The sequence below is a fragment of the Jaculus jaculus genome, chromosome 1, assembly GCF_020740685.1.
Source record: "Jaculus jaculus isolate mJacJac1 chromosome 1, mJacJac1.mat.Y.cur, whole genome shotgun sequence".
Lineage (NCBI taxonomy): Eukaryota > Metazoa > Chordata > Mammalia > Rodentia > Dipodidae > Jaculus > Jaculus jaculus.
Window position 1 is genome coordinate 236,528,659 of NC_059102.1, and position 12,729 is coordinate 236,541,387.

At 44.6% G+C, this 12,729-nt stretch overlaps 1 protein-coding gene across 4 annotated transcripts in view; it reads right to left on the reverse strand.

The window, feature by feature from the left end:
• Tox3 (TOX high mobility group box family member 3) overlaps positions 1 to 10,872 on the reverse strand; it is a 123,472-nt gene extending 112,600 nt beyond the window's left edge. For 2 of the 4 annotated variants that reach the window (XM_045160406.1, XM_045160393.1), the window contains exon 1: positions 10,693 to 10,870. In XM_045160406.1, the coding sequence (XP_045016341.1) occupies positions 10,693 to 10,779 (87 nt within the window). In that variant the 5' untranslated portion in view covers positions 10,780 to 10,870. Of the gene's footprint in view, positions 1 to 10,692 lie in introns of all 4 variants that reach the window. The other 2 variants (XM_012950230.2, XM_004664854.2) reach the window with 2 other exon arrangements.
• Between the last annotated feature and the right edge of the window lie 1,857 nt (positions 10,873 to 12,729).

Here is a 12,729-nt window from a genome sequence, read left to right on the forward strand (position 1 = left end):
CAACTAGAAGATCTATTGTAGATGCCAGAAGATATTCAGGCACTTGTCAACAGAGATAGGAACAAGACAAGAAATCTGCAAGCCATCTGCAGAACCAGAAGAAAAGTAGGGGGTAAGGTATTGTCTAGGACAGGAAAATAGTGGGAAGATGTAAACTTCCACTGTAGAAAATGTTCAAGAAAATAAAATGGTGCAGCAAGGGCCCATAAGAGTCAGGCAGTGTTAAGAGATTTTTAGCAAGCAAAATGGACACAGATTTCAGTGATCCTAAAATTGAAAAATAAAACTGTCACTTAAGGCTTACATGAAGTCCAAAGCAAAAGAAAGGAGGCACTAGATAGAGGGCAGGACAGAGAACAAGCCCTTGTGGTCAAGGCTGCAAAGCTGAGGTGAAAGGAAAGGACTAGAGGACAAAGTAAGATTCAAAAGGACATGACCGTATGTGCAGGTTTCTGATGAAGAGGCTCTCAATGAGTATATGGAAATAGGGATCAGCAGTACATTGAGCTTAATAAATAGTTTTTTTTTTTTTGTTTTTTTTTTTTTTTTGAGAAAGTCTAGTTTGAAAAACCTTGGACAGAGATGAAAGTGCCCTATACTTTTTCACCTAGGCTGAGACTTGAAGAAGAACACCCTAAAACTTCAAGATGTATTTTGAAAAGAAGAGAAATGTGACCCGAAAATATAGGCAATCAATTAAAATTAGGCCCTGCAAAGAAGAACAGAAACCAATCACTAGGTATTTTAAGCAGGCTCAAAATAAAACCCACAAATTGAAGAAAGGACCAAAAAAGACATCAATCTTAGTACAGTGTCCCTCTCTCACCAAAAGATCCTCCAAGGAGCAAATGACAGTGAAAATACTCAACTTTAGAAAAATGGACCACTATGTACAGAATTGCAAACCTAGAAAGACCCAACAATTCTTTACACCTTAAGCATAAGTAACTGCCCTGCATACCTACTCAACTCCTTGTTGTCCTTCCTTCATCATCAGTGATGGGAATGTTTCATTGAACATAGGCCCACCTGAAGCATAAACTGCTTCTCCTGGGAATATAGTAGTCACAGTGTGGTCATGTGACTCAGTTTGGCCAGTGAGATATAAGTGAAAGTATCATGTAGCAGCTTCTAGAATCATTCTTACCCTTTGACCTCTTCTCTTCTACTGGATAGCTAGCTTAACCTGGAACTATGAAGGCAATGTAGCATGCATACTAGCTAGAGCAGCTATTCTCCTCAGTTTCCATGAAGCCCCAACACCAGCCCCACTAAACTTGGATAGGGGAAAAAGAACCCAACATAAACATCTTCATGTAAGCTATGGCTACATGAATCTGGGTTATTTGTTTCTGTGTGTGTGTGTTTAACTTAAATTTGGCTATCCTACCCCTCACAGTCTGCACTAAATTCACCCTTTTCTCTACAACTGATTTCTTTGTCAACCTACATAACTTGTATTCATATCAGGCACTTCAATACCTTCTCCATGGATCCCTCTCCTCTAATTTCTACCTAAGCAGTATCCAATACTAAGCCATTCTCATGTCCATTGTTGTATTTCTGCCTCCAAATACATAAAATACTGATACTGAACATTAAAACTAGTATTTTAAATTAACAGTTTCAGAAAGGGATTATTACAACTTGATGCCACTTCCTTAGTAACAGGACCAGTGACTCTTCACAGTTACAGCTCCATTGCTCGGAAGGAACTAGTAGGTCAAGCACACAATTGCTTAGTCAAAGATTAAGCTACAGCCAGATCTGCTCAACATTTTTAAAAAATTTTTATCCTTTTCACTCCTTATCACACATTCTTTTGTGTACCAAACACTGTTCTAGACACAGCCCCCACACTTAGAGCTCACATTCCAGTAGAAAGACATAAATAAGAATAAACAGTAATTAGATGGCTATGTTACACACTAGGAATAAAATTCCTGGGGTAAAGCAATCATAACTGGAGGTGTGAGGAAGGAGTATTTTATATATGGAGTTATTTTCAAGAGGTCAAGCCATACTAGAAGGTGATATTTTGACTCAGAAAGTCCAGCTGAGTGAAAATGTGTGGGGAGGTTTGACATCACAGGATCCATGAACACAGAAGATGGGATGGTGGCTGGTGTCCTCAAGACACATACAAAAAGGAAGAGGAGTAGGAGGATGAAATGAGACAGGAGGAGAAAGCACAGAAGATCCTGGACTAGTCAATCAATGCACAGTTCCTATAGAGCAAAAGTTTGGATCTTTCACTAGACATTCTAGTGCCTCCACCATCTAGTCCCAACCAACTATATCACTTAATATGGGAAGACAAAAATCCATCTCTTTAGATTGTCCTCCTCTAAAAGGACATTTGTTTGGCTGTTATGTTCATGCAGCAAATCCTAGTGATAATTCATCTCTTCTCTAAAATTCCATTTTCCCACTTGTTTATTTAAAGCCCGAGAGCCCCCATGAGCCCTTTCACATGACCATACCATCCTTTCAAGATCTGCTTCCTTTATCCAATCTGCTCAGGAGATATTTTTACTGCCTAGGACATACCTTTATATACCCATACTTCATAAACACATACATATGCACACCTGCCCCATCAAACCAGAGCTCCCTTGAAGGTGGTCTGCATCAAATCTCAGCCCCTAACAAGTTCATTCCTAATACAAAGAATAATCAGGAGACCTGAATTAAATAAGCACATTCTAATTCTGTTTTCTAGAAAGAATAGTCAACGTGGGTAGAGCAAATTCTTGCAAGTCTTTGAACAAAGTAAAATCACTTGAGGTGGTATTTACATAGACTGTTTTTCCTACCCTGCACCCACTTCCAGTATTTGTGATATCATCCCTTTACTCTATTTCTCAGAAACCCAGAGCTCTCCACTCTTAGCCCAAATAGCTTCCAAGGGAGTGACAAGACTCTACTCCTAAGACAGCCATGTGACTATGGGCCTGGGGCCCAAGTGAGGATTAGAGAAGTTGCTGAGAAAGCCATCAGCAAGTTCTTCCTTTATGGAAGGAGAACCTGTGGGACTATGACCTGGAGTTTCTGCTGGACATCTTCACATCATCTGTGATCAACCCACCTGATTAAAGAAGCCAGAAATGAAGTCAGAGGTCATCTGAAAGTCCTATTACATCTTACAATATGGTACAGTATTTACATGATATCAATTTTAAATGATTTTGAAAACACTCTCCCATAATCAAATGATAAGTTATTTATATGAACAATTAGGTTGATGTAGATGAAGCCACATTAATCCAGCCACATCTGAAATAGAAGAATCCCGTTTAAAATATAGCATCACCCAAAGAATGACTCTGTTTTACTCAAGAATGTATTTAGAGTAATATCCAAATGTGTGTCTCAATATAAGCCAATTCGCTTAAGTTCTGAATTATCAAGGCAGTCCCAATTTAAGAAACAAAACAAATTAATTAAGATTAAAGATAGAATGTTGGTTATACAAGAAGGATCATTTTCCAGTGTAAAACTGATATGCTTTACACAAGCCTGGAACATATTTAAAAGAACGTGGCCTCCCTGAGGAAGAGATTAAGGACACACACTAAGGAAACAAAGAAAATAATCTACCTCCACAGAAAAGATAAAGCCTGCCAGAAGCTTAGGCACACCTTGAATAAAAGTCCATATTTTTACTCCATATTTTGAAGCATGATTCTTTTTATTTAAGTGACCTGAATCTACTTTCTGAACATATAAAATACACACACACACACACACACACACACACACACACATGAATTTATAAGCACACTAAGAAAAAATGATGTCCCTCCTTATTATATATGAATTTATAAGCACACTAAGAAAAACTGATGTCCCTCCTTATTAACCACACTGGAAACAAATTCACCTAGACACTTAGGGCATCATTAATACCTCACAAAATCCAATTTAAGATTACACCTCTTGAATTTACAAAATGAAATGTTTTCATCATACACAGCTGATGTAGTTTTAAATTATGCTAATGCTAATTTCCCATCAATCTCGTTTAATAATAATTTCTTAATAATGTTTCCTTCCAAATAACTATTAAAAGAGGCTTACACATACTTCTTTTTCATGCCATTATTATAATAGTTTATTTGGTAGGATTTCCAGATCATCTCAATCCCACATATCTCTTCCTAAACAGTAGCTTCACTAACTGAAGAGTTAAAGTAATATCTCCCAACCCTCAAAGTCAAGGACATGAACCACCAGCTCTAGTCTCCTTATTCTGGGAGGATGCATACCCATTTCCGTCCCCTTTACCACATCCAGCAAGATTCCTGAGCTCTCTCTTGAGTTCCATGACATGTGTCTTAGGGTGTTCCATCACAATACCCAACAAAGGTCATCTTATCTTGCCTTCAATACCAATATCTTATCTGACCCCTCGGCTTCCACCTAACAGCTTACCAAACTGCCTAGGCCCCAAGTTTAAATACCCTAAGTCATTTCTGTCTCCACTTTCTCTCTTTCCAGAGATGTTCTTCTGCATGCCTGACTCCTCTTACAGCCATGATCACACTCCCAAGTTCAAATCCTCCACATAACTGAATATTGGTATCCTACATGTTGGCTCTAGCTCTGGCCAAGCCATACATGAGCCCCAGTCAGAGGCAAGATCCATCTTCAGAAAGTACAACTCCACTTGAAACTACCAGCATACTCGAAATTCTTCACGTGCACTCAACAGAGACTCTCGTTCTTTCCAAAAGCCTTCTTCCTAATATTGACTATGCTACATGGCAATATTCAGCTCCTGGAAAACAGCATGGGATTGGACTAACCCCATGAAGCACCCTCCTTCCTCTCTGCCAACTTATGTCCTAGGATAGACACGTCTTCCCCTTATGAACAATGAGAGAAAAGACAACCTCCAGAGTAATCTTCTCCTTTCCAATCTAAGATGTACAGGAGGGCAAAATAATGTTAACCATTGTTACCATACTATTCCGGCCTTGTCCCTCCTGAATCCACTATTATGAGGATGCAAAGCCCAGAACTGCATCTGCACCTTGAGACCAGTAAGGAAGCTGCTGAAACTTCAAGGCTGACACAGTAAAAATACAATCAAAGAGAGGTACTTGAAAATGTGATTGAGCCATCCAAAATGCCTGACTGCCTTGTAAGTAAACAAATGTCTGTATGGTTTATAACACTGTGTGTTGGTTTCTGTTATGTGCAGCCCAGCACTCAGCTAAATTTATAAAGAGAAAATAGCTTACTATGGTAGGCATTCCTCCTCCATGATACTCAAAGCATAGTCTACAGTCCTACAAACTAGCACCACCAGAAAGACCCACCCCAGGCCTATGAATTTACTCTCTGGGAGTAAAGTCCACAGGTCTGCATGAGCATAAACTCCTATGTCCCATGAGTGTATATGGTCTGTAATCTCATTCCACTTGCTTTCTGAATTATTTGTAATCAAAGATCTTAAAATCCAAGACACTCAGGACATGAAAGGAATATAGAAATCCAAGTACTAGAGCAGGAAGTGGAGAAGATCATGAGCTGTGCATGGTCTATGTGATCATCTGAAGTGCTCCAAACAAATGAATGGCTACAAGTTCAAAGTTAACAAATTTGGGATGATTTCTTTTAAAAAGATGGAAATCAAGACTTATATACACATATTTAGATAAAATTATTTAAGGGTTTTTTTTAAATACTTTACTGATCAAAATAAGTAACTCCTCACATGGCTGTAGCTCCCAACTGAGTTTGTGGCTTTAGGGATGTCTTGAAATATCAGCACTTAGAACACTGTGATCACATACATTTGTACATCTGTCAGCTTCCTATAAAACTGTTCCAATGAACTTTCCTTGGCTAATTATATACTCGTCTGTACTGAGCACAGAGTTCACTGGAACTGCCTGGAGTGGCCATATGAAAAGCAGGTAGGCCTCTCCTTAGTGGCTGGAATGTTTCACCTATTAGTTCAGTATAGACCACACACCTAGAACAACAAGCTTTCCAAGGACCTACAAAAATATTCAAATGCATGTGTAGGGTGGGGAAGGAAATAAATAATCAAGCAAGCAAGTCAAATGCTATAAAAAGAAAAACACTAATTAATACATCATTAAATGTCTACAAAACGTATACATAGGTCAACTGACCAACATTAGCTCAGCAAGGGTATCAGATGGAATCATCTACAGTGAAATGCTCTATCACTGATCTATACCCGCAAGATGGAACCATCTGGATTGCAGGGTATGGCTACATGATAATGTGGAAGGCAGGCCCAGATCAAGAGGGTTTAGGTTCTGCCAAAATGCTAACCAGACCCTATGTGCTCACCTGCCTTATGTCCTTCTTGTCTACTTTACATCTCCCTCCATCTACTCCATGTGTTCTACTCTACTGGACAAGGAAACAAAAGCACCCATGGGGTTGAGCATAAACCATAAATTACTTACCAAAAAAAAATTTTTGAATCCTCATTTGCTTATGAATTGGTCTAAAAACAAGGTTGTAAACCAACATAAAAGTATGTTTCTTGGGGATCCCACATACAATTTAAGTGATTCAACTTAATGCCAACTTTTGGTGGGAGGTTCGAAACAGGGTCTCACTCTAGCTCAGGCTTCACTATGTAGTCTCAGGGTAGCCTCAAACTCACTGCAATCCTCCTACCTCTGCCTCCCGAGTGCTGGGATGAAAGGCATGCGCCACTACGCCCGGCATTGCCAACTTTTAAAATTGGGGATATTTTACAGAAAAATACAGGTAATAATCTTCTTGGGGAAAAAAAAAAAAAGAATTACAAATATGGAGGTACTGGGGCCGAAATGTTAAACCTGGTAACAGGTTACTAAATGCTGTGTAAGCCTATCCCTTTAAATGAGGTGTGTTCTCTACCTGGCCACAAACCCTGTCCTCAGGTAGAGTCATTGCCTGTCCCTAGGGACATCATCCCTAGTAGGAACTCTTCAACAAACTCTTGTTTCTTTTCAAAATAACCTTCTCTGATAACATATCACAGAAAGGTATGGAAATCCCAATCTGTTTTTAAAATTCAACATCCCCATACCATACTTAGGACCCTAGAAAGGAAGTAACTAATTTTCATGATAGTAAAAGACACTGGTCCAGGAAATTTCCATCAAAATCTTCTCTTGATATATTTTCAGTTTGAAGCATGGTTCCTAAGAAGAATTACAAACTTTCCTTCAGTTTCCCTTACCCTCCAAGCCAGCAAGACAGAGGCCCTTGATGGAATCAAAGGGCTGGCACTGGAAGTCTTCATTAAGCAGAGTGATCAATAAATAACACACATAATAGTTGGTGAGTAGGGCTTGGGACTCAGGAAATAAAGCAACAGAGATCTAATCTACATAAGTGAAAGACGTCAATATCCATATTTTTAAAGGAGAAGAGAAACCCAGAAACATTCAGAGGAATCTTGCAGAGGTTAATCCAAGTTCACTACTGACCTTCTATATGATTTTACCCCATCCCTAACCACACTGAGCACAATATCTTATTTGGGGAGGGCAGACTTCTTAAAACTTTAATTTAATTGATATTTTACATATTATTATCTCCCTGGGTAGAAAAATAATAATAATTGAACTCAGGGAAAAACTCTAGATTAGAGTCAAAGGGTCACTAACTCACTTGAAAAGGATAATAAGGACTTTTTTATTTTTTAATTGATAGATTTTAGTTTGCATTCACATCAGAAAAGAGAAATGTTCCAATAGTAGACTAAAATTAAAATGGAAATTAGCCCTTAGAAAATAGAGATGACTTTAAATTTGTACATCAGTGACTGGTTCATGAATTATTAACTGATTTTAATGATCCTGGCTATATTTTATTTGAAGTCATTCTCCTACTTGCAATGACTTTTCAAACCTCAAGACTCTTTCATCCATTCTCAATAGACAATTTACTTTCATAAGTGCTAACATTTAAAAAAGACCCATATACTAGCACAACATAAAGATAACACACTCACATATAGTTTATACAAAGGACTCTGGTCATTTGTTAAAAAGACAAATGAATGAACCCCTATTATTCACGGTTTGTAAATAAATTTAAAGATAAGCGCTAACTTTTCACTTGTTAAGCCTGCAGACCATGGCTCTGATTCCTCTGAAGTGTACCAGATGGTTGTTAAAACAAGGAAAGGCAGAGATACACTATTTTGAAATCCATCATTTTCTCTTCAGATAGATAATACAAGTTTTCAAAAGATAAGTCTTATAAAATTAATAATTCCAGGTGCTTTCAGATGAAATAAATGCACGCCTTTGTGTGCTGGTTTACACTTTCAATATAAATCTCCAAGCACCACTTCAGAACACATAAGTTAACTGTGAAACAAAATGCTGTAAACCTTTAATTAGCTCTTGCTGCTCTATCCTCATAAAGTTAATACTTCCTCTTCTTACATTCCCATACAAAGATAAATGACAGGGAACAAAATCGGCTTTTTCACTCCTGAAATTAAGAGTAGGAAAATATAACATTGTGGTTCAATTTAAAGACTGTTTTATTTTTACCTGTAAGCAAGTAAGGACAAAACAAGCCTCAGAGCAAGTACCATTTGACCCCTCCCAAGGCTAAAGTGTTGTATCCAACTGTTATAAGTTGGGTCCCCACAGCACTTACGAAGATCAGATTGCTGAATTACTAAGAAAGCAAGTTATTTCAGGTATCACACTGGGTTAAGAAGCTGACACCATACCAGCTTGCAACCACACTCCTAAAGTTGAACAGGCATCTCAGAAAATGCTGTCTGATTCCGAAGCTCTTGACACCCTCCCCTGACATAAGTGTTCTGTGGGTTTCAATCAACTCAAAATAGCCTTTCGCACAAAATAAAAGGAGATACACACAAAACACCCACCATTTCCTTTGGTCCCTTGAAGTACCCTTGGGACCCAGTGAACTGAGATTTACCATGCATTGCAGTGACTGGATTAGGACAATAGGTTTCTATTTTGGTGTCATTCGGGTGTTGCTGATCTTAAATCAGAGAAAGAAGGAGTTACATGGTACAAGGTAATGGCTTCCAAAATTAAGAGCATGCCCAGTTTACAGGAGGCTTGCATACACAGGCTGAGTTCTAAGGAGATAAGTAACACCCCACTGGAACAATTAGGTGGATTCTCAGAAACACTACATACTTAATTAGGCTGCCTAAGTCCCTGACTGAGCTTACATGGGGGACTTTTTAAAGCGTTTAATAACCTGAGTAAATTCAAAATCAGAGGCCAGAAACCGATTCTTAACTTTGGCTACCACCATGGGCCTTTTCTTGCTTTGCTTTCAAGGCTTACATTACTTTCGTGCATTCCTCTGGGAATCCAGGGTCTCGATGGCCACCACCACCGAAGGGCTGAAAATACTGACTCAAGTCCCTCCACCCTGTATGTATTGGGAAGCCCCCCTCCCCCAGTGCCTGACACGGAGCTGCCCATCATGGCACGAGAGCCACAGAGACCCCAATAGTCTTTTGCAAACTTCAACACTGGAGTTGGAGAAAGAGTATAAACAAATTGGAAGGGGCAGCACCTCCATCAGCCACTGGGCACAGCCAACTGTCCCCCGACTCTCCCTACAATTCCTCCTCTTCCTGTTATTTATTCATTACTTTTGTATGGCATGGCACCTTTCTTTCGGCAGGCTCCTTATTTCCTCTTCTGTTATCCAAGCAATCATAAACAAACTAGGATTTGAAAGAAAAGGTGGGGAGGAGGGAGGAGCAGGGGGAAGGGGAAAGAAAAACACACTCTAAAGGGGTAGGGCTCTTTCTCTAAATATCGCCCTGGGCTGACAATGTCGCAGAAGCTGTGCTCTGAGGGACTCGTGAGGGGCACAGACAGGGGTCCGCGCAGCTCAGCCACTGCGCTACTACGGCGGGGGAGAGGGGTGCCACTTGGGCCACCTGAAATGCTCAGCCTTCGAAGTTGGCACCGAGGGAGGTGCAGAAAGTGGGGTAGATCCCAGGGTGTCCTGAGGAGTCTGCAACTCTCTGGACTCCCCAAAATGCAAAACTTCATCAACACAACCCCCTCTCTCCAAAAGAAATATGAAAGCTGGGAAGCCACTGGCGCTAACTGGGGGACAGGAGGGCACCGAAGTCCTGTTGTCCAAAGCGCCCTAGGCCACCTGCAGGGCTCCTAGCACTTCGGACTCCCCTGACTGAGACATAGGGGACGCTCAGAAGTTTGTTCCTGTCCTTCTGCCAGCGGCCCCGGGCCCAGCTCTTGAGCGGGTGGGTGAGGCGAGATGGGCAACGGGAAGAACACGAGATCATCCGAGCGCGGGAGCCGGGACTCACGCCCGGGGTCTCCGCACGCACACTCAGTGGGGCTGCGGCCGTGTTTACTAATAACAGCAACAAAGACTCACACGCGAGTCCCCTTCGGTCCCCGGAATGCTCCTAGCCTAGCTTTGGGGCAGCAAAGGAGGAGGGAGGCACCGGGCAGAGGGAGCGCCAGCGCAGGGACAAAAAGGGGAGTGGGAAGGGGACAGAGAGAGGAAGACCCGGAGAGTTAGACAGAAGAGACGAAGGCGCACAAGGAAAGGAGTGGATGAGGAGGAAAGAGAGAAAAGAAAAGTGCAGCGGACGATGAGCGCAGGGCACGCCCGGGATCGGGAGGTGACCCCCACCCTGTCCCCCAGCCCCAGGCCTGGCCCGGTCACCTTGCTGTAGCCGTAGTACCCCAGGCACTGCGTGAAGTCCAGGCCGGCGGGGTCCCCGGCCGCCGCGGGGTAGAACCTCACATCCATGCCGGAGCCGGGCCCGGGGCCGGGGGTGCAGGGGCTGGAGCTTGGCCGGAGCCGGAGCTCTCCTCGCAGCGGCTAAATCCACCGTCGGGGGCGCCCGAGTGGGAGCACCCGGGGGCGAGGTGGGGGAGCAGCGCGCGGGTCTCGGGTACCGGAGGGGCTTGGCGCCGGGGAGTCAACGGGGGGGGGGGTGCCGGGAGCTGCTGCGGCCGCGGCACACAAAGGCGCGGCCACGCGAGCCGCGGGAGGGAGAGCGGGAGGCGGCCCGGGAGGACGCGCCCCACCGGGGCACCGAGCAGGCTGCGCGCGGGCCGGGCGCCCGGGGCGCGGGGTGCGGCGCGGAGACCCCGGGGTAGCGCGGCGAGCTCAGGTGCGCGGCGAGGTTGGGACGACGGCGGCGGCGGCGGCGGTGGCTGGCCCCGCTCCTCCTCCTCCTCCCCGGGCGGACTGAGGAGAGGAGCCGCGGAGACAAGGGGCCCAGCCCCTCCCCTCCTGCTCCCCCTCCTGCCTCCGCCGCCCGCCGGTCCCCTCCCCGCGCCGCCGCCGCCGCCGCCACTCCGCCCCTCCCACCGCGGGCAGCTGGCTCGCCGCCCGCCCCGCCGGTGCGCTCCACGGCCGGACCGCCTCCGGGCACGCGGCCCCGCCCCGCCAACCCCGGCCCCACGCGGGCCCCGCTCGCGCCCCGCGCAGCCCTCGCCGGGCCCAGCACCGCGGCGCCCCTCGCCCGGCCCCTCTCCTTCCCACCTCGCTCCCTCCTTCCCTCTCCGGTCCTCTTTGTCCCCGCTGCCTTGCAGCGCTCTCCGTTTCCTGGACCTCCAGGGCAGCCCCCCGCCGCAGTCACCGTTGTCCCTCGCCGCGTCCCCCCTTCTCCTGCTGTCCCATCCCTGTTTCCCTCGGCCCCAGCATCCCCGCGCCGGCCGTCCCTGCCCACCCCTCTTTGCATCGCTGGCTTCTCACCCCACTCCTTCCGGCTTGGGGACCTGTCCTGCCTGGCCTCTCTACCCCGGTGGCTCCAGTGTCCCTGGTGTGGACACACCTAGCCAGGCAACTAACCTGTACGAGTGGCTCCCGGTAGTAGGGACCCGGGACCCCAGGTACACCTGTGGTGTTTTCCAGAAAAGATGTTGGGCCTGACCTTTCACAGTTAGGCAGACTTGAAGCTTCCAGGGTTAAAGCCTCCTTAGGTCCCTTGACTTCCCCCCCATCCTGTTGTTTTCCAAAGGCATTTGAGTAACTAGATCTAGGCGGATCACTCACTGTTCTCAGAAAATGTCCCTATTTTCCTAAAAGGTTCTGGGCGATTAACTTCCCTACACTGCACTCACCCACTCCTCTTTATTTCTCTCTCTTTCTTTAAGCTACTCCCTCCCCTCCCCCCCTTCCCTGCTCGCGCCCCTCGGCTTGACTGCTTTGAGTTCATTTGAAAGTTCGGCCTTCAGCTTTGGCGCTAGAAAAAAAAAAAAAAAAAAACGTTAGAGAAACCCCAAGAAAGATCCATTCCCTTTCCCCAGCTCAGTTATCTATATGCCACTTTCCACCAAGGAGAGAAATGTTGAAATGTTCTGACTGACATTCACTAACAGTGTCTTTCCTGGATCTTTTCTCTGGCTGGGCCCTGAACTTTGCCAAGCAAGCACTACACGGGTTTCTGTTCATTTCTCATGTTCTGCAAAGTGGACGCTGGGGCTTGTGACACCTGTGTGTGCGTGTGTGTGTGTGTGTGTGTGTGTGTGTGTATCTTCACTCAATATTATCTCTCTGGAAACCAAGCAGGAAAAATAAACTTCAGTTAGGTGAAAGTGTGTGTATTTGTTCGTCTCTTACCAGAAGAAACCTGTGTCGGGAGACCTTCGTGAGAAAGCCCTGTGTATTCAGGGAAGGAACAACTGTTCACATTGTCTTGTGGTTGACGCTGATCAAACCCCCCCACCACCTCTTGAAAAAAAAAAAAAG